General features: G+C 46.4%; 1 protein-coding gene across 1 annotated transcript; it reads left to right on the top strand.

Moving 5' to 3' along the window:
* Positions 1–10901: 10901 nt before the first annotated feature.
* LOC120039496 (uncharacterized protein C11orf98 homolog) lies at positions 10902–17146 on the top strand. Its single transcript, XM_038984905.1, has 4 exons — positions 10902–11031; positions 11440–11564; positions 15208–15305; positions 16638–17146. The coding sequence occupies exons 1-4, from the start codon at positions 10984–10986 to the stop codon at positions 16826–16828; spliced, it is 462 nt and encodes a 153-aa protein (XP_038840833.1). The 5' UTR covers positions 10902–10983; the 3' UTR covers positions 16829–17146.
* Positions 17147–19948: the final 2802 nt, after the last annotated feature.

Below are 19948 nucleotides of genomic sequence, written 5' to 3'. Positions count from 1 at the left end.
AGTTTGATTTCCATAGTGATTTGACATGTTGTAGTTTGACATCCATAGTGATTTGACATGTTGTAGTTTGATATCCATAGTAATTTGACATGTAGTTTGATTTCCATAGTGATTTGACATGTTGTAGTTTGATATCCATAGTGATTTGACATGTTGTGGTGCTGAGTTGTAGTTTGATATCCATAGTGATTTGACATGTTATAGTTTGATATCCATAGTAATTTGACATGTTGTAGTTTGATATCCATAGTGATTTGACATGTTGTGGTGCTGAGTTGTAGTTTGATATCCATAGTGATTTGACATGTTATAGTTTGATATCCATAGTGATTTGACATGTTGTAGTTTGATATCCATAGTGATTTGACATGTTGTAGTTTGATATCCATAGTGATTTGACATGTTGTGGTGCTGAGTTGTAGTTTGATATCCATAGTGATTTGACATGTTGTGGTGCTGAGTTGTAGTTTGATATCCATAGTGATTTGACATGTTGTAGTTTGATATCCATAGTGATTTGACATGTTGTGGTGCTGAGTTGTAGTTTGATATCCACAGTGATTTGACATGTTGTGGTGCTGAGTTGTAGTTTGATATCCATAGTGATTTGACATGTTGTATTTTGATATCCATAGTAATTTACATGTTGTAGTTTGATTTCCATAGTGATTTGACATGTTGTAGTTTGATATCCATAGTGATTTGACATGCTTTGGTGCTGAGTTATAGTTTGATATCCATAGTGATTTGACATGTTGTGGTGCTGAGTTGTAGTTTGATATCCATAGTGATTTGACATGTTGTAGTGTGATATCCATAGTGATTTGACATGTTGTAGTTTGACATCCATAGTGATTTGACATGTTGTAGTTTGATATCCATAGTAATTTGACATGTTGTAGTTTGATATCCATAGTGATTTGACATGTTGTAGTTTGATATCCATAGTAATTTGACATGTTGTAGTTTGATTTCCATAGTGATTTGACATGTTGTAGTTTGATATCCATAGTGATTTGACATGTTGTGGTGCTGAGTTGTAGTTTGATATCCATAGTGATTTGACATGTTGTAGTTTGATATCCATAGTGATTTGACATGTTGTAGTTTGATATCCATAGTGATTTGACATGTTGTGGTGCTGAGTTGTAGTTTAATATCCATAGTGATTTGACATGTTGTGGTGCTGAGTTGTAGTTTGATATCCATAGTGATTTGACATGTTGTAGTTTGATATCCATAGTGATATGACATGTTGTAGTTTGATATCCATAGTGATTTGACATGTTGTAGTTTGATTTCCATAGTGATTTGACATGTTGTAGTTTGACATCCATAGTGATTTGACATGTTGTGGTGTTGAGTTGTATAAATGGTGAACTGAAGCCAAATGTTTCTTTCCATGATCGCTCAGTGAGGTCCTTCTGTCTCTTACCCCCCCCCCCCCCCCCATCCTGACTCCATCGCCACATGGGCCCCCAGGCCGCGTCCCTCCCAGCATGCATCCTGGTAATGAGGACCAGTTAGAACACTAATGAGTGTGTAGCTCATAGCTCTAGCCAGTACTGACTCAGACTACAGTAGAGGGCTGTTGAAGGAGAGATTCTCAACGGGTTTTTGTTACTATATGGTTCCCCCAATCACAATTCGCTCTGCCCGAAGTACCCCCCCTGTTTGTACAACTGATCATTATGTCTACTGTATGTTCTCATGAGTCTTCCCAAGTACCCCTGTGGATAGGCCAGGGAGACGCAGGGGAAGGGTCCAAGGTTAAGAGCCAGTGCCACGGTACTATAACATGGTTGCCCACCTGGACAGGTTCCAACCCAACTCTTCAACACCCATGGCTGTAACTACATATATGAGAACACCGAAGGCCAGACTTCTTGTCATTTTGTTTTGTTTTAATGATTGGCTAATAATAAAAACGATATATGTTGAACAAAGCTCAGAATGTTTATATTATGGATCTAACTCTTCACGACGGAGTGGAATCATGAACAGGGGTGTGTTCGTTATGTTCGCCTCCGTCCCCCCGGATTTGCCTTCTTAGGAAATTTTTAGCACCACTCTCATAAGCGGCTAACTGTCTCGCGGCACAGGCCGAGGGCCTGGCGTGAAACTAACAACCCCAGCACGCTTGACGTAAAACGTACTAGCCCAGCTCGCCTGGCGTGAAACGGACTAGCCCAGCTCGCCTGGCGTGAAACGGACTAGCCCAGCTCGCCTGGCGTGAAACGGACTAGCCCAGCTCGCCTGGCGTGAAACGGACTAGCCCAGCTCGCCTGGCGTGAAACGGACTAGCCCAGCTCGCCTGGCGTGAAACGGACTAGCCCAGCTCGCCTGGCGTGAAACGGACTAGCCCAGCTCGCCTGGCGTGAAACGGACTAGCCCAGCTCGCCTGGCGTGAAACGTACCAGCCCAGCTCGCCTGGCGTGAAACGGACTAGCCCAGCTCGCCTGGCGTGAAACGTACTAGCCCAGCTCGCCTGGCGTGAAACGGACTAGCCCAGCTCGCCTGGCGTGAAACGGACTAGCCCAGCTCGCCTGGCGTGAAACGGACTAGCCCAGCTCGCCTGGCGTGAAACGGACTAGCCCAGCTCGCCTGGCGTGAAACGGACTAGCCCAGCTCGCCTGGCGTGAAACGGACTAGCCCAGCTCGCCTGGCGTGAAACGGACTAGCCCAGCTCGCCTGGCGTGAAACGGACTAGCCCAGCTCGCAGTAGGCTCAAGTAGACAACTAGAGTCAGAGACGCTGATGAGTGTGTTTGCGAGATGCCGGACAAAGAAAACGTATGAAAAGTTTCAATATAACATCTCAACAGGACCTATCTTCCCTATAGGTCTACATTAAAATACAACCACTGTATGTTTCAATATAACATCTCAACAGGACCTATCTTCTCTATAGGTCTACATTAAAACACAACCACTGTATGTTTCAATATGAACATCTCCACAGGACCTATCTTCTCTATAGGTCTACATTAAAACACAACCACTGTATGTTTCAATATGAACATCTCCACAGGACCTATCTTCTCTATAGGTCTACATTAAAACACAACCACTGTATGTTTCAATATGAACATCTCCACAGGACCTATCTTCCCTATAGGTCTACATTAAAATACAGTTCTATAAATGGGTTTTTTTCCCTTCCGGACCTCACTAAAATCCAATCCCTGGTTACGGCCCTGCCCACACCATGTCCTCCGAGACATTATATTATAGAAACAAAACTAATTTGCTGTTCAACATGTTCCTCATTCGTCTACTTATATTAAGGGGGGGGGAACTTGACCAACAGTTATAAGTCACAATGTTAGTTTTCTCTCTGTCACTCTCTCTGCCGTTCATTTCACACAGGCAGCAAAAGCAGATTATTTATTTGAGTAACGTAACATTTAATAAAATATGTTCCTCTTCTTGATCTGGGCCTACAGGATTCCTGCTGCCACTCCGGCCCTCAGCATAACACATTCTATAGAACTCACACCATTCTGTTTGGTCTTTCATTAGAATATGGTCCGGTACATTCTATAGAACTCACACCATCCTGTTTGGTTTTTCATTAGAATATGGTCCGGTACATTCTATAGAACTCACACCATCCTGTTTGGTCTTTCATTAGAATATGGTCCGGTACATTCTATAGAACTCACACCATCCTGTTTGGTCTTTCATTAGAATATGGTCCGGTACATTCTATAGAACTCACACCATTCTGTTTGGTTTATCATTAGAATATGGTCCGGTACATTCTATAGAACTCACACCATCCTGTTTGGTTTATCATTAGAATATGGTCCGGTACATTCTATAGAACTCACACCATTCTGTTTGGTCTTTCATTAGAATATGGTCCGGTACATTCTATAGAACTCACACCATTCTGTTTGGTCTTTCATTAGAATATGGTCCGGTACATTCTATAGAACTCACACCATTCTGTTTGGTTTTTCATTAGAATATGGTCCGGTACATTCTATAGAACTCACACCATTCTGTTTGGTTTTTCATTAGAATATGGTCCGGTACATTCTATAGAACTCACACCATTCTGTTTGGTCTTTCATTAGAATATGGTCCGGTACATTCTATAGAACTCACACCATTCTGTTTGGTTTATCATTAGAATATGGTCCGGTACATTCTATAGAACTCACACCATTCTGTTTGGTTTATCATTAGAATATGGTCCGGTACATTCTATAGAACTCACACCATTCTGTTTGGTTTTTCATTAGAATATGGTCCGGTACATTCTATAGAACTCACACCATTCTGTTTGGTTTTTCATTAGAATATGGTCCGGTACATTCTATAGAACTCACACCATTCTGTTTGGTCTTTCATTAGAATATGGTCCGTTACATTCTACATGACTGAAATGGGGAGTCTACAAATTGTGCCATTAAAAGTAATACACGTATGTTAAATGAAATACTGACAATGTCAGAAAAGATTTAAATCTATTTTTTTTATGATATTAAGGTCATAATCAGTACATTTTTTGTAAAAAAAACAACTATTAAACCACCATCCCAAAACTATGCCTTTGTTAGGAAACACTGCCATCATGTGGTGAGTATTGTGAATTACTGCATGTATATCAGAGGAGCAGAGACAAGAGCACTGGACACTAGTGGTAAAACCAATGACAGTATAGAAGGGATTGGCTGTTGACCGACAAACCCGATGCACAAACATCCAAGAAACAGACGGGGTTGGCTTACAACCAGAGGATTATTCACAACATGTTAGATTTATTTCCTATTCAAATGTTTACTGGAAACATTAATGCATTTGCTTGTCTTTCAAATAATTTTTCAATTATTTGGTTAGTTCGCTGTATTGTATTGTTGTTAGTTCGCTGTACTGTATTGTCTCATACACATATTTTGCAGATGTTATTACAGGTGCAGAGAAATGCTTACGGTTCAGCTCTCTTCTGACCCTGCAGATCGGTGGCATACCGGGTCATCCCACTGCCTCATCTGATTGGTCGTTTCCCACAAACCCGTACAGATGGGCTGTGTACAGCTGCAGTGATCGGTTAGCAGCTCAGATAGCTGATGTTTAAAGTTAGTGAGGGAAATATAAGTCTCCAGCTTCAGCGATACTTGCAATTCGTTCCAGTCATTGGCAGCAGAGAACTGGAAGGAAAGGCGGCCAAAGGAGGTGTTGGCTTTGGGGATGACCAGTGAGATGTACCTGCTGGAGCGCGTGCTACGGGTGGGTGTTGTTATCGTGACCAGTGAGCTGAGATAAGGTGGAGCTTTACCTAGCATAGACTTATAGATGACCTGGAGCCAGTGAGTCTGGCAACGTAGCTAGATTCTTTACACTGTTTCACAAGACGACAGCCTGGTTTTCTGGTTTTCTCAGGAGTCCCTAAAACATGAAACAACCAGAAGTACAATTTCATACTCATGTCACAACCCACACAAAGCTGTTGGGCCTCCCGGGTGGCGCAGTGGTCTAATGCACTGCATCGCAGTGTTAGCTGTGCCACCAGAGACACTGGGTTCGAGTCCAGGCTCTGTCGCAGCCGGGCCGTGACCGGGAGGCCCGTGGGGCGGCGCACACTCGGCCCAGCGTTGTCCGGGTTAGGGGGGGGCTTAGCCGGTAGGGATATCCTTGTCTCATCGCGCACTAGCGACTCCTGTGGCGCAGTGCACGTTGACCAGGTCGCTAGGTGTACAGTGTTTCCTCCGACACGTTGGTGCGGCTGGCTTCCGGGTTGGATGGGCATTGTGTCAAGAAGCAGTGCGGCTTGGTTGGGTTGTGTTTCGGAGGACGCATGGCTGGTTCGCTAGTCAGCTAGCTTGCTAAATGTTTATTTTATTTATTTATTTCACCTTTATTTAACCAGGTAGGTTAGTTGAGAACAAGTTCTCATTTACAACTGCGAACTGGCCAAGATAAAGCAAAGCAGTGAGACAAAAACAATGACACAGAGTTACACATGGAATAAACAAACGTACAGTCAATAACACAATAGAAAAAAAATCTAATGAAGTAAGGAGGTAAGGCAATAAATAGGCCAATAGTGGTGAAGTAATTACAATTTAGCATATTACACTGGAGTGATATTTGTGCAGATGAGGATGTGCAAGTAGAAATACTGGTGTGGGGGGTATTGTGATGTCATTATAGGGTATTGTGATGTCATTATGGGGTATTGTGATGTCATTATAGTGATACTGGTGTGCAAAAGAGCAGAAAAACAAAAACAATATGGGGATGAGGTAGGTAGTTGGTTGGTTGGGCTATTTACAGATGGGCTGTGTACAGCTGCAGCGATCGGTAAACTTCCCTGACAGCTGATGCTTAAAGTTAGAGAAGGAGATATAAGTCTCCAACTTCAGTGATTTTTGCAATTCGTTCCAGTCATTGGCAGCAGAGAACTGGAAGGAAAGGCGGCCGATGGAGGTGTTGGCTTTGGGAATGACCAGTGAAATATACCTGCTGGAACGCGTGCTACGGGTGGGTGTTGCTATGGTGACCAGTGAGCTGAGATAAGGCGGATCTATACCTACTTATAGGTATAGCGACTTATAGATCGCGATTTTTGTCAATTAACTTTATGACATAGAAATATACATAATCGTTTGTCTCTACATGAGCTAACATCATCCTCTCAACTGTATTTTTTTTGCATGATTCGTTATGACGTTATGATCACTTACATTTGCTTCCATCCTAGTATTTTTGTCAGCCATCTTTGCTGAAGAAAGTCTCAGCCTTGGGTCGTCATGGCAACCACTCGCAATGATTGGTCATCGCCCAGCGGTTGCCGCTGGTGATTTGCATACAGTTGGGTAGAGTTGAGCTTTTTCACCGCCTCTGGAAGTGAAGTGGGTTGGAGGCGATTTGCACTTGGAGTTTAGGCAATAGAGGGCATGATTTGTTGACTTAATTGTAAACCAAACCCAACCTTAATTTACCCGTTGTGACGCACTGAGTTTCCTGTTTCATCCCCGGTTAAAGGAAGCGGGTTCTTTTTCGTTCTTGCAGACAAACTCCACAGAATGAAGCGTTAATAACATCACGGAGGAGGTCTATTTCCAACACGACAGCGGATACAACAGCAGATTCCATCTGCACCCGCTCAAAGGCAGAACAGTTGAATATCCTGGCCAACAGCCAATGAGGGCCTGCCAATTATGTGTCTCCAATCAGCTACATATTTCCAATATCACGCACTGAACACGTGCATACCGTTTTAACCAGATGTGTATAATAACATGCTGGTTATCCCTCAAACCCTACAGCTCCAAACTGACTTTATGACCAAAATTATCCTATTTATACTTTGTAGTACATTCTGACACTAGAGTAAATGCTTCTGACTCATATCGATGTCACAGGGGGGCGTTTTCAGAATGATTATTTGGTTTTTAGGGACAGTCGCTCATTAAAATCTGATTTTAAACCTAATCCTAACCTTAACTATAAACACACTGTTACCGTTATGACTGACCCTTACCTAAAATTAAGACCAAAAAAGCTCATTTATATTTTCATCAATTTTTACCATATAGCCGATTTTGACTTTGTGACTGTGTTATCTAGTGGAAACCAATCATATCGCGGTCGGCCTTGAACTTCCGCGGCTTCAACAAGAGGGGGCAGTCGTTCTCCTCTGGGTAAAACTCTTGAAACTGTTCAATGTTCCAGCCAGGGTCACATGGCTCAAGTCTGGGAAGCGGCCCGGTTTCATATCGAATGCAGTCAAATTTCAGCCGATGCCAAACAAACCTACACGGGCAAGATTAATCCAAAACCACACGGCTCGACTAGTGGGATGTACTGGTGAGCACGACATCCCGAGGAGTTCGTGCTGATTGTACGGAGATTGTGACAGCCGGTTAAATGGCGTCCCTTCACAAGGCAAGAACAAGAAGTATGTCAGGATGAGTCTGTGACAGTAGGAGGGAAGTTTGGGGGGAAAAGTGGACCCTTTCCTTTTTGGCTGATCCATTTGAGGTTCCGGGGTGGGTGAAGACAGAGTTGGGTGCTGTGGAATCGGTGAGGGTAACCAGAGGTGGTCTCGTGATAATAGTTTGTGTTTCTGCTGGTTAGAGGGAGCAGGCGCTCCGTGTTAAACGAATGGGGGCAAGAGATGTGAATTGTTTTGCTCTCAAGAAAAGGGCTCCGTTGAAAGGAGTGATTACTGGGGTAGCGGTAAATGTGAAAGCGGACCAACTGAAGGGGAAGATTCCCGGTGTTTGTGATGCTTGTCGTTTGGTGCGACGCAGACACGGTGGCGTGACTCAGAGACGGTGGCGTGACTCAGACACGGTGGCGTGACTCAGAGACGGTGGCGTGACTCAGACACGGTGGCGTGACTCAGACACGGTGGCGTGACTCAGAGACGGTGGCGTGACGCAGACACGGTGGCGTGACTCAGACACGGTGGCGTGACTCAGACACGGTGGCGTGACTCAGACACGGTGGCGTGACTCAGACACGGTGGCGTGACTCAGACACGGTGGCGTGACTCAGACACGGTGGCGTGACTCAGACACGGTGGAGTGACTCAGACACGGTGGCGTGACTCAGAGACGGTGGCGTGACTCAGAGACGGTGGCGTGACTCAGACACGGTGGCGTGACTCAGAGACGGTGGCGTGATTGCAGAAACAGAAGAGTCATTATCTGTTCTTTTGAGATTTGATGTTGAGTCTTTGCCCGACAAAGTGATGTTAGGATATATAAGTTATCCTGTTATCCCGAGCTTTTGTGCCGAATACATTACGTTGTTACAGGTGTCCAGCTGATGGGCATGTTGCAGCAGTGTGTAGAAGGGAGATTCCTAGATGTGAGAAGTGTGCAGAAGGGCATGAGACAAAGGAATGTGTAGCATTGGGGAAAGTAGTGGTGTGTGTTAATTGTAGGGGTGCCCATGGGGCTGGGGATCAGAAATGTCCCGTGTGTGAGAGAGGGAGGAAGAGGAGGTCTAAGAGAGAGAGGGAGGAAGAGGAGGTATTGGGGAAAGTAGTGGTCTGTGTTAATTATAGGGGTGCCCATGGGGCCGGGGATCAGAAATGTCCCGTGTGTGAGAGAGGCAGGTTGAGGTTTCCAGTGTTAGAGTAATGCAGAAGTTGTCATATGCTGAGGCAGTGAAGACAGTAGAGGAAGATGGGTCAAAGGAGGAGGGATCCTGAGAGGAGTGGTGTGACTAGTAGATCTGTACCAGTACAGAGGGAGGGATCCTGAGAGGAGGGGTGTGACTAGCAGATCTGTACCAGTACAGAGGGAGGGATCCTGAGAGGAGGGGTGTGACTAGTAGATCTGTACCAGTACAGAGGGAGGGATCCTGAGAGGAGTGGTGTGACTAGTAGATCTGTACCAGAACAGAGGGAGGGATCCTGAGAGGAGGGGTGTGACTAGTAGATCTGTACCAGTACAGAGGGAGGGATCCTGAGAGGAGTGGTGTGACTAGTAGATCTGTACCAGTACAGAGGGAGGGATCCTGAGAGGAGTGGTGTAGTAGATCTGTACCAGTACAGAGGGAGGGATCCTGAGAGGAGGGGTGTGACTAGTAGATCTGTACCAGTACAGAGGGAGGGATCCTGAGAGGAGGGGTGTGACTAGTAGATCTGTACCAGTACAGAGGGAGGGATCCTGAGAGGAGGGGTGTGACTAGTAGATCTGTACCAGTACAGAGGGAGGGATCCTGAGAGGAGGGGTGTAGTAGTAGATCTGTACCAGTACAGAGGGAGGGATCCTGAGAGGAGGGGTGTGACTAGTAGATCTGTACCAGTACAGAGGGAGGGATCCTGAGAGGAGTGGTGTGACTAGTAGATCTGTACCAGTACAGAGGGGGGGATCCTGAGAGGAGTGGTGTGACTAGTAGATCTGTACCAGTACAGAGGGGGGGATCCTGAGAGGAGGGGTGTGACTAGTAGATCTGTACCAGTACAGAGGGAGGGATCCTGAGAGGAGGGGTGTGACTAGTAGATCTGTACCAGTACAGAGGGGGGGATCCTGAGAGGAGTGGTGTGACTAGTAGATCTGTACCAGTATAGAGGGAGGGATCCTGAGAGGAGGGGTGTGACTAGTAGATCTGTACCAGTACAGAGGGAGGGATCCTGAGAGGAGTGGTGTGACTAGTAGATCTGTACCAGTACAGAGGGAGGGATCCTGAGAGGAGTGGTGTAGTAGATCTGTACCAGTATAGAGGGAGGGATCCTGAGAGGAGTGGTGTGACTAGTAGATCTGTACCAGTACAGAGGGAGGGATCCTGAGAGGACTGGTATGACTAGTAGATCTGTACCAGTACAGAGGGAGGGATCCTGAGAGGACTGGTGTAGTAGTAGATCTGTACCAGAACAGAGGGAGGGATCCTGAGAGGAGTGGTGTGACTAGTAGATCTGTACCAGTACAGAGGGATAAACCAACAAGTGATATATGCTTCAGTAAGATTGGATTTTTACATTTTAATAGTAATGGTTATCAACTGTACTGCAGGGACGGATCGTAAGTCTCAGAACATAGAGGTGGTGGTGGCAGCTGCAGAGAGGTATTTGGGGGTGTGAGACATCAGAAGAGTTACAGGATGTGTCCAGTGGTGGTGTCCCATCCTTTCAGGTTGCTGGCCTGAAGCAGGACTAAATAGGTTTAAATAGTATGGTATTTTATTAATACTTGTTGTGAGTGTAGTGTTAAGATGGTAGGGTATTTGCTGTATTCTTTGTTGTTGTTGATTTTTGATTATAAAAATATAAAATATATATTAAGCAAAGTATTAGGGAGTTATGCTCCAGCAGGTGGCAGTAATGCAACATTTATTGGATGCCAACCCGCCGTTAAACCTCATCGTCGAAGAAGAAGAAGAAGAGAAGAAGCGAAGAAGAAGAAGGAAAAATAAGAAGAAATGTTCCAGCCAATGAAAATGGGAGAAAGTGAAACTTCCAGCCAATGAGAAGTTAGCCCGGAACTCTCCTAACGCCTCACATATTACAGCAGCAAGCATGGTGAAGTCCGGAACACCAGGTGGAAAGATCAACAGACCCAAAACAGTAAGTTACACATATAAACTAACTTTATTTTGATATTTACACCAGTACGAGATGTAGAAAGGTTACTTCATCATAAACTAGAACCCTGAAAGACAGCTCGTATAATGCAGAAGGAAAAATGACACCAAGAATGTCGTGTTAGCAAAACGGCTAACTAGCTAAGCTGCAGTTAGATCACATGGCATTATTTCGTTCTGACACGTTTCAATGTAAACTAGCTACAAAGTTGTTATTTCTAGTATCTACCAGTATGTTACAATGTTTGTTAGTTTTATCAACACTGCACCAACAATGTAACATTTAATTAAGATGTGCATCAATACTGTCTACGTTATGTGTTCCTAGCTAGCTAAACCCCCCAGAAAGCCTTGCTGCCTCGTCATGTTGTGACGTGTGTATGTTCATTAGGAGCTGGGCAAGAAGCTCTTTAAGCGGCGGAGGAATCTGACCCGTGAGAAGAGGAAACGACACATCAAGGTGGGAGCTGTGGTGGACGAAGGACTCACCACCATCCACCATCTCAGGAAGAGAAAGTAGGTCCTTTGTCCATACTGTTTGTATTTCATACTGTAAGCCAGTGGTTGTTAAACCAGGGGTACTCCTAGGGGATACCTGAAGACTCATGAGACCAGGCAGAGCCAAATGTACTTGGTGGTACGGTCATAGATATAATACAACAGTGGTATATTTATGGGTAGATTAACCAACAAAGATGGAGAACAACAAGTATGAGCAAACTGCCTAACCAATGGGCCTGTATTCTGAGTGTGGTTGTCCAGGATCCTGACCAGGTGTAGTGTTGTGGCTGTCCAGGATCCTGACCAGGTGTAGTGTTGTGGCTGTCCAGGATACTGACCAGGTGAAGTGTTGTGGTTGTCCAGGATCCTGACCAGGTGAAGTGTTATGGTTGTCCAGGATCCTGACCAGGTGTAGTGTTGTGGTTGTCCAGGATCCTGACCAGGTGAAGTGTTGTGGTTGTCCAGGATCCTGACCAGGTGAAGTGTTATGGTTGTCCAGGATCCTGACCAGGTGTAGTGTTATGGTTGTCCAGGATCCTGACCAGGTGAAGTGTTGTGGTTGTCCAGGATCCTGACCAGGTGTAGTGTTATGGTTGTCCAGGATCCTGACCAGGTGAAGTGTTGTGGTTGTCCAGGATCCTGACCAGGTGAAGTGTTGTGGTTGTCCAGGATCCTGACCAGGTGAAGTGTTGTGGTTGTCCAGGATCCTGACCAGGTGTAGTGTTATGGTTGTCTAGGATCCTGACCAGTGTTATGGTTGTCCAGGATCCTGACCAGGTGAAGTGTTATGGTTGTCCAGGATCCTGACCAGGTGAAGTGTTGTGGTTGTCCAGGATCCTGACCAGGTGAAGTGTTGTGGTTGTCCAGGATCCTGACCAGGTGAAGTGTTGTGGTTGTCCAGGATCCTGACCAGGTGTAGTGTTATGGTTGTCTAGGATCCTGACCAGTGTTATGGTTGTCTAGGATCCTGACCAGTGTTATGGTTGTCCAGGATCCTGACCAGTGTTATGGTTGTCCAGGATCCTGACCAGGTGTAGTGTTATGGTTGTCTAGGATCCTGACCAGGTGAAGTGTTATGGTTGTCCAGGATCCTGACCAGGTGAAGTGTTATGGTTGTCCAGGATCCTGACCAGGTGAAGTGTTATGGTTGTCCAGGATCCTGACCAGGTGAAGTGTTATGGTTGTCCAGGATCCTGACCAGGCGAAGTGTTATGGTTGTCCAGGATCCTGACCAGGTGAAGTGTTGTGGTTGTCCAGGATACTGACCACGTGAAGTGTTATGGTTGTCCAGGATCCTGACCAGGTGAAGGGTTGTGGTTGTCCAGGATCCTGACCAGGTGAAGTGTTGTGGTTGTCCAGGATCCTGACCAGGTGAAGTGTTATGGTTGTCCAGGATACTGACCAGGTGATGTGTTGTGGTTGTCCAGGATCCTGACCAGATGAAGTGTTGTGGTTGTCCGGGATCCTGACCAGGTGAAGTGTTATGGTTGTCCAGGATCCTGACCAGGTGAAGTGTTGTGGTTGTCCAGGATCCTGACCAGGTGAAGTGTTGTGGTTGTCCAGGATCCTGACCAGGTGAAGTGTTGTGGATGTCCAGGATCCTGACCAGGTGTTATGGCTGTCCAGGATCCTGACCAGGTGAAGTGTTATGGTTGTCCAGGATCCTGACCAGGTGAAGTGTTATGGTTGTCCAGGATCCTGACCAGGTGAAGTGTTGTGGTTGTCCAGGATCCTGACCAGGTGAAGTGTTGTGGTTGTCCAGGATCCTGACCAGGTGAAGTGTTATGGTTGTCCAGGATCCTGACCAGGTGTAGTGTTATGGTTGTCCAGGATCCTGACCAGGTGAAGTGTTGTGGTTGTCCAGGATCCTGACCAGGTGAAGTGTTGTGGTTGTCCAGGATCCTGACCAGGTGAAGTGTTGTGGTTGTCCAGGATCCTGACCAGGTGTAGTGTTATGGTTGTCTAGGATCCTGACCAGTGTTATGGTTGTCCAGGATCCTGACCAGGTGAAGTGTTATGGTTGTCCAGGATCCTGACCAGGTGAAGTGTTATGGTTGTCCAGGATCCTGACCAGGTGTAGTGTTATGGTTGTCCAGGATCCTGACCAGGTGTAGTGTTATGGTTGTCCAGGATCCTGACCAGGTGAAGTGTTGTGGTTGTCCAGGATCCTGACCAGGTGAAGTGTTGTGGTTGTCCAGGATCCTGACCAGGTGAAGTGTTGTGGTTGTCCAGGATCCTGACCAGGTGTAGTGTTATGGTTGTCTAGGATCCTGACCAGTGTTATGGTTGTCCAGGATCCTGACCAGGTGAAGTGTTATGGTTGTCTAGGATACTGACCAGGTGAAGTGTTATGGTTGTCTAGGATACTGACCAGGTGAAGTGTTATGGTTGTCTAGGATACTGACCAGGTGAAGTGTTATGGTTGTCTAGGATACTGACCAGGTGAAGTGTTATGGTTGTCCAGGATCCTGACCAGGTGAAGTGTTATGGTTGTCCAGGATCCTGACCAGGTGAAGTGTTATGGTTGTCCAGGATCCTGACCAGGTGAAGTGTTATGGTTGTCCAGGATCCTGACCAGGTGAAGTGTTATGGTTGTCCAGGATCCTGACCAGGTGAAGTGTTATGGTTGTCCAGGATCCTGACCAGGTGTAGTGTTATGGTTGTCCAGGATCCTGACCAGGTGAAGTGTTGTGGTTGTCCAGGATCCTGACCAGGTGAAGTGTTGTGGTTGTCCAGGATCCTGACCAGGTGAAGTGTTGTGGTTGTCCAGGATCCTGACCAGGTGTAGTGTTATGGTTGTCTAGGATCCTGACCAGTGTTATGGTTGTCCAGGATCCTGACCAGTGTTATGGTTGTCCAGGATCCTGACCAGGTGAAGTGTTATGGTTGTCTAGGATACTGACCAGGTGAAGTGTTATGGTTGTCTAGGATCCTGACCAGGTGAAGTGTTATGGTTGTCCAGGATCCTGACCAGGTGAAGTGTTATGGTTGTCCAGGATCCTGACCAGGTGAAGTGTTATGGTTGTCCAGGATCCTGACCAGGTGAAGTGTTATGGTTGTCCAGGATCCTGACCAGGCGAAGTGTTATGGTTGTCCAGGATCCTGACCAGGTGAAGTGTTGTGGTTGTCCAGGATCCTGACCAGGTGATGTGTTATGGTTGTCCAGGATCCTGACCAGGTGAAGTGTTGTGGTTGTCCAGGATCCTGACCAGGTGAAGTGTTGTGGTTGTCCAGGATCCTGACCAGGTGAAGTGTTGTGGTTGTCCAGGATCCTGACCAGGTGAAGTGTTATGGTTGTCCAGGATCCTGACCAGGTGAAGTGTTGTGGTTGTCCAGGATCCTGACCAGGTGAAGTGTTGTGGATGTCCAGGATCCTGACCAGGTGTTATGGCTGTCCAGGATCCTGACCAGGTGAAGTGTTGTGGTTGTCCAGGATCCTGACCAGGTGAAGTGTTATGGTTGTCCAGGATACTGACCAGGTGAAGTGTTATGGTTGTCCAGGATCCTGACCAGGTGAAGTGTTATGGTTGTCCAGGATACTGACCAGGTGTTATGGTTGTCCAGGATCCTGACCAGGTGAAGTGTTGTGGTTGTCCAGGATCCTGACCAGGTGATGTGTTGTAGTCTGAAAGTGTTGGTGTTTGTCGTCCCTGCTCAGCTCCAGCCCCAGAGCCAACATCACTCTGTCTGGGAAGAAGAAACGCAAGCTGCTCAAACAGCTGCATCACATGAAAGCAGAGAAGGCCGCTATGGAAGGTAAGAAGTGAATAACTATACATTTTTTTTTAACTGTGTTGTTGAATCATAGTTGTTCTCGTATTGATCATGTGTTCTCCACTTCAGAAAGGATCAACTCTCTACCTGTCAATCACTATGTAGAGGAGATGACTTTAGTCACCTCTCACTATGTAGAGGAGATGACTTTAGTCACCTCTCGCTATGTAGAGGAGCTGACTTTAGTCACCTCTCGCTATGTAGAGGAGATGACTTTAGTCACCTCTCGCTATGTAGAGGAGATGACTTTAGTCACCTCTCGCTATGTAGAGGAGATGACTTTAGTCACCTCTCGCTATGTAGAGGAGAGGACTTTAGTCACCTCTCGCTATGTGGAGGAGAGGACTTTAGTCACCTCTCGCTATGTGGAGGAGAGGACTTTAGTCACCTCTCGCTATGTGGAGGAGAGGACTTTAGTCACCTCTCGCTATGTGGAGGAGAGGACTTTAGTCACCTCTCGCTATGTGGAGGAGATGACTTTAGTCACCTCTCGCTATGTGGAGGAGATGACTTTAGTCACCTCTCGCTATGTGGAGGAGATGACTTTAGTCACCTCTCGCTATGTGGAGGAGATGACTTTAGTCACCTCTCGCTATGTGGAGGAGATGACTTTAGTCACCTCTCGCTATGTGGAGGAGATGACTTTAGTCACCTCTCGCTATGTAGGGGAGATGACTTTAGTCACCTCTCGCTATGTAGGGGAGATGACTTTAGTCACCTCTCGCTATGTAGAGGAGCTGACTTTAGTCACCTCTCGCTATGTAGAGGAGCTGACTTTAGGCACCTCTCGCTATGTAGAGGAGATTACTTTAGTCACCTCTCGCTATGTAGAGGAGAGGACTTTAGTCACCTCTCGCTATGTAGAGGAGCTGACTTTAGTCACCTCTCGCTATGTAGAGGAGATGACTTTAGTCACCTCTCGCTATGTAGAGGAGATGACTTTAGTCACCTCTCGCTATGTAGAGGAGAGGACTTTAGTCACCTCTCGCTATGTAGAGGAGAGGACTTTAGTCACCTCTCGCTATGTAGAGGAGAGGACTTTAGTCACCTCTCGCTATGTAGAGGAGAGGACTTTAGTCACCTCTCGCTATGTAGAGGAGAGGACTTTAGTCACCTCTCGTTATGTGGAGGAGATGACTTTAGTCACCTCTCGCTATGTGGAGGAGATGACTTTAGTCACCTCTCGCTATGTGGAGGAGATGACTTTAGTCACCTCTCGCTATGTGGAGGAGATGACTTTAGTCACCTCTCGCTATGTGGAGGAGATGAGTTTATTAGGTACATCTGAGGTTTCTCTTATCTCTCTCTCCTTAGTTGAGGCAGCCCCAAAGAAGACGAAGGCGGTGCCAGCCTCAAAGAAGGCGGTGCCAGCCCCAAACAAGACGAAGGCGGTGCCAGCCCCAAACAAGACGAAGGCGGTGCCAGCCCCAAACAAGACAGCAGCAGCCAGTGACAAGAAAGGGGATGTGTCCCAGGGGGATGTGGACATGGCAGATATGGAATGAGAAGAGGAGGATGAGAGACTGTTCTGTTGGCCCCATATTCAGACCGGGGCCCCATATTCAGACCGGGGCCCCCGTATTCAGACCGGGGCCCCCGTATTCAGACCGGGGCCCCCGTATTCAGAAAGCCACTCAGATTAGGAGGCTGATCCTGGATCAGTTTTAGACGTAATGAATATGGTTATATGGACGGTGGAGGCCTGATCCTGAGCCAGGGGACTGTCTCTTGTGTTTGTGTATCTGAATGTCGTCATTGTAAATACTAATTTGTTCTTAACTGACTTGCCTAGTTTAAATCAAATAAAAAAAAGACAGAATGTAGGATTGTGTTTTTCTCTGCCCACTACAAAGGAGAAATGAATGTGGAATCTGATCTGGAGTCAGTGGCCTTGTTGAAACACGGTGGAATCTGATCTGGAGTCTGGCCTTGTTGAAACACGGTGGAATCTGATCTGGAGTCAGTGGCCCTTGTTGAAACACGGTGGAATCTGATCTGGAGTCAGTAGCCTTGTTGAAACACGGTGGAATCTGATCTGGAGTCAGTGGCCTTGTTGAAACACGGTGGAATCTGATCTGGAGTCAGTGGCCCTTGTTGAAACACGGTGGAATCTGATCTGGAGTCAGTGGCCTTGTTGAAACACGGTGGAATCTGATCTGGAGACAGTGGCCTTGTTGAAACACGGTGGAATCTGATCTGGAGTCAGTGGCCCTTGTTGAAACACAGTGGAATCTGATCTGGAGTCAGTGGCCCTTGTTGAAACACGGTGGAATCTGATCTGGAGTCAGTGGCCCTTGTTGAAACACGGTGGAATCTGATCTGGAGTCAGTGGCCTTGTTGAAACACGGTGGAATCTGATCTGGAGTCAGTGGCCCTTGTTGAAACACGGTGGAATCTGATCTGGAGTCTGGCCTTGTTGAAACACGGTGGAATCTGATCTGGAGTCAGTGGCCTTGTTGAAACACGGTGGAATCTGATCTGGAGTCTGGCCTTGTTGAAACACGGTGGAATCTGATCTGGAGTCAGTGGCCCTTGTTGAAACACGGTGGAATCTGATCTGGAGTCAGTAGCCTTGTTGAAACACGGTGGAATCTGATCTGGAGTCAGTGGCCCTTGTTGAAACACGGTGGAAGTTATTGGTTGCTTCCCAAATAGTTCCCTGTTCCCTAAGACCCGTCAGACTCTTGTCAAAAGTAGTGAATTGTTTTGGGGATGGATACCATGTGGGATCGAACCCAATGACGACAGTCTCCTTTCATACCTGTAGGTAAACCAAGGTGACCTGTTCATACCTGTAGGTAAACCAAGGTGACCTGTTCATACCTGTAGGTAAACCAAGGTGACCTGTTCATACCTGTAGGTAAACCAAGGTGATCTGTTCATACCTGTAGGTAAACCAAGGTGACCTGTTCATACCTGTAGCTAAACCAAGGTGACCTGTTCATACCTGTAGCTAAACCAAGGTGACCTGTTCATACCTGTAGCTAAACCAAGGTGACCTGTTCATACCTGTAGCTAAACCAAGGTGACCTGTTCATACCTGTAGGTAAACCAAGGTGACCTGTTCATTCCTGTAGGTAAACCAAGGTGACCTGTTCATTCCTGTAGGTAAACCAAGGTGACCTGTTCATACCTGTAGGTAAACCAAGGTGACCTGTTCATACCTGTAGGTAAACCAAGGAGACCTGTTCATACCTGTAGGTAAACCAAGGTGACCTGTTCATACCTGTAGGTAAACCAAGGTGACCTGTTCATACCTGTAGGTAAACCAAGGTGACCTGTTCATACCTGTAGGTAAACCAAGGTGACCTGTTCATACCTGTAGGGAAACCAAGGTGACCTGTTCATACCTGTAGGGAAACCAAGGTGACCTGTTCATACCTGTAGGTAAACCAAGGTGACCTGTTCATACCTGTAGGTAAACCAAGGTGACCTGTTCATACCTGTAGGTAAACCAAGGTGACCTGTTCATACCCGTAGGTAAACCAAGGTGACCTGTTCATACCCGTAGGTAAACCAAGGTGACCTGTTCATACCCGTAGGTAAACCAAGGTGACCTGTTCATACCCGTAGGTAAACCAAGGTGACCTGTTCATACCTGTAGGTAAACCAAGGTGACCTGTTCATACCTGTAGGTAAACCAAGGTGACCTGTTCATACCTGTAGGTAAACCAAGGTGACCTGTTCATTCCTGTAGGTAATCCAAGGTGACCTGTTCATTCCTGTAGGTAAACCAAGGTGACCTGTTCATACCTGTAGGTAAACCAAGGTGACCTGTTCATACCTGTAGGTAAACCAAGGTGACCTGTTCATACCTGTAGGTAAACCAAGGTGACCTGTTCATACCTGTAGGTAAACCAAGGTGACCTGTTCATACCTGTAGGTAAACCAAGGTGACCTGGTCATACCTGTAGGTAAACCAAGGTGACCTGTTCATACCTGTAGGTAAACCAAGGTGACCTGATCATACCTGTAGGTAAACCAAGGTGACCTGATCATACCTGTAGGTAAACCAAGGTGACCTGTTCATACCTGTAGGTAAACCAAGGTGACCTGTTCATACCTGTAGGTAAACCAAGGTGACCTGTTCATACCTGTAGGTAAACCAAGGTGACCTGTTCATACCTGTAGGTAAACCAAGGTGACCTGTTCATACCTGTAGGTAAACCAAGGTGACCTGTTCATACCTGTAGGTAAACCAAGGTGACCCGTTCATACCTGTAGGTAAACCAAGGTGACCTGTTCATACCTGTAGGTAAACCAAGGTGACCTGTTCATACCTGTAGGTAAACCAAGGTGACCTGTTCATACCTGTAGGTAAACCAAGGTGACCTGTTCATACCTGTAGGTAAACCAAGGTGACCCGTTCATACCTGTAGGTAAACCAAGGTGACCCGTTCATACCTGTAGGTAAACCAAGGTGACCCGTTCATTCCTGTAGGTAAACCAAGGTGACCCGTTCATACCTGTAGGTAAACCAAGGTGACCCGTTCATACCTGTAGGTAAACCAAGGTGACCCGTTCATACCTGTAGGTAAACCAAGGTGACCCGTTCATACCTGTAGGTAAACCAAGGTGACCCGCTCATACCTGTAGGGAAACCAAGGTGACCCGCTCATACCTGT

Source organism: Salvelinus namaycush, unplaced genomic scaffold, assembly GCF_016432855.1.
Source record: "Salvelinus namaycush isolate Seneca unplaced genomic scaffold, SaNama_1.0 Scaffold2755, whole genome shotgun sequence".
NCBI lineage: Eukaryota > Metazoa > Chordata > Actinopteri > Salmoniformes > Salmonidae > Salvelinus > Salvelinus namaycush.
Note: the sequence above shows the minus strand (reverse complement) of the source record. Positions and strands in the feature narration are given on the sequence as shown.

Bases quoted from the DNA above. Each gene is read 5' to 3' on its own strand.
- LOC120039496 (XM_038984905.1), top strand. From the start codon at position 10,984: ATGGTGAAGTCCGGAACACCAGGTGGAAAGATCAACAGACCCAAAACA. The intron at 11,565-15,207 runs GTAGGTCCTTTG...GTCCCTGCTCAG, and splicing joins CACCATCTCAGGAAGAGAAA to CTCCAGCCCCAGAGCCAACA. The intron at 15,306-16,637 runs GTAAGAAGTGAA...CTCTCTCCTTAG, and splicing joins AGAGAAGGCCGCTATGGAAG to TTGAGGCAGCCCCAAAGAAG.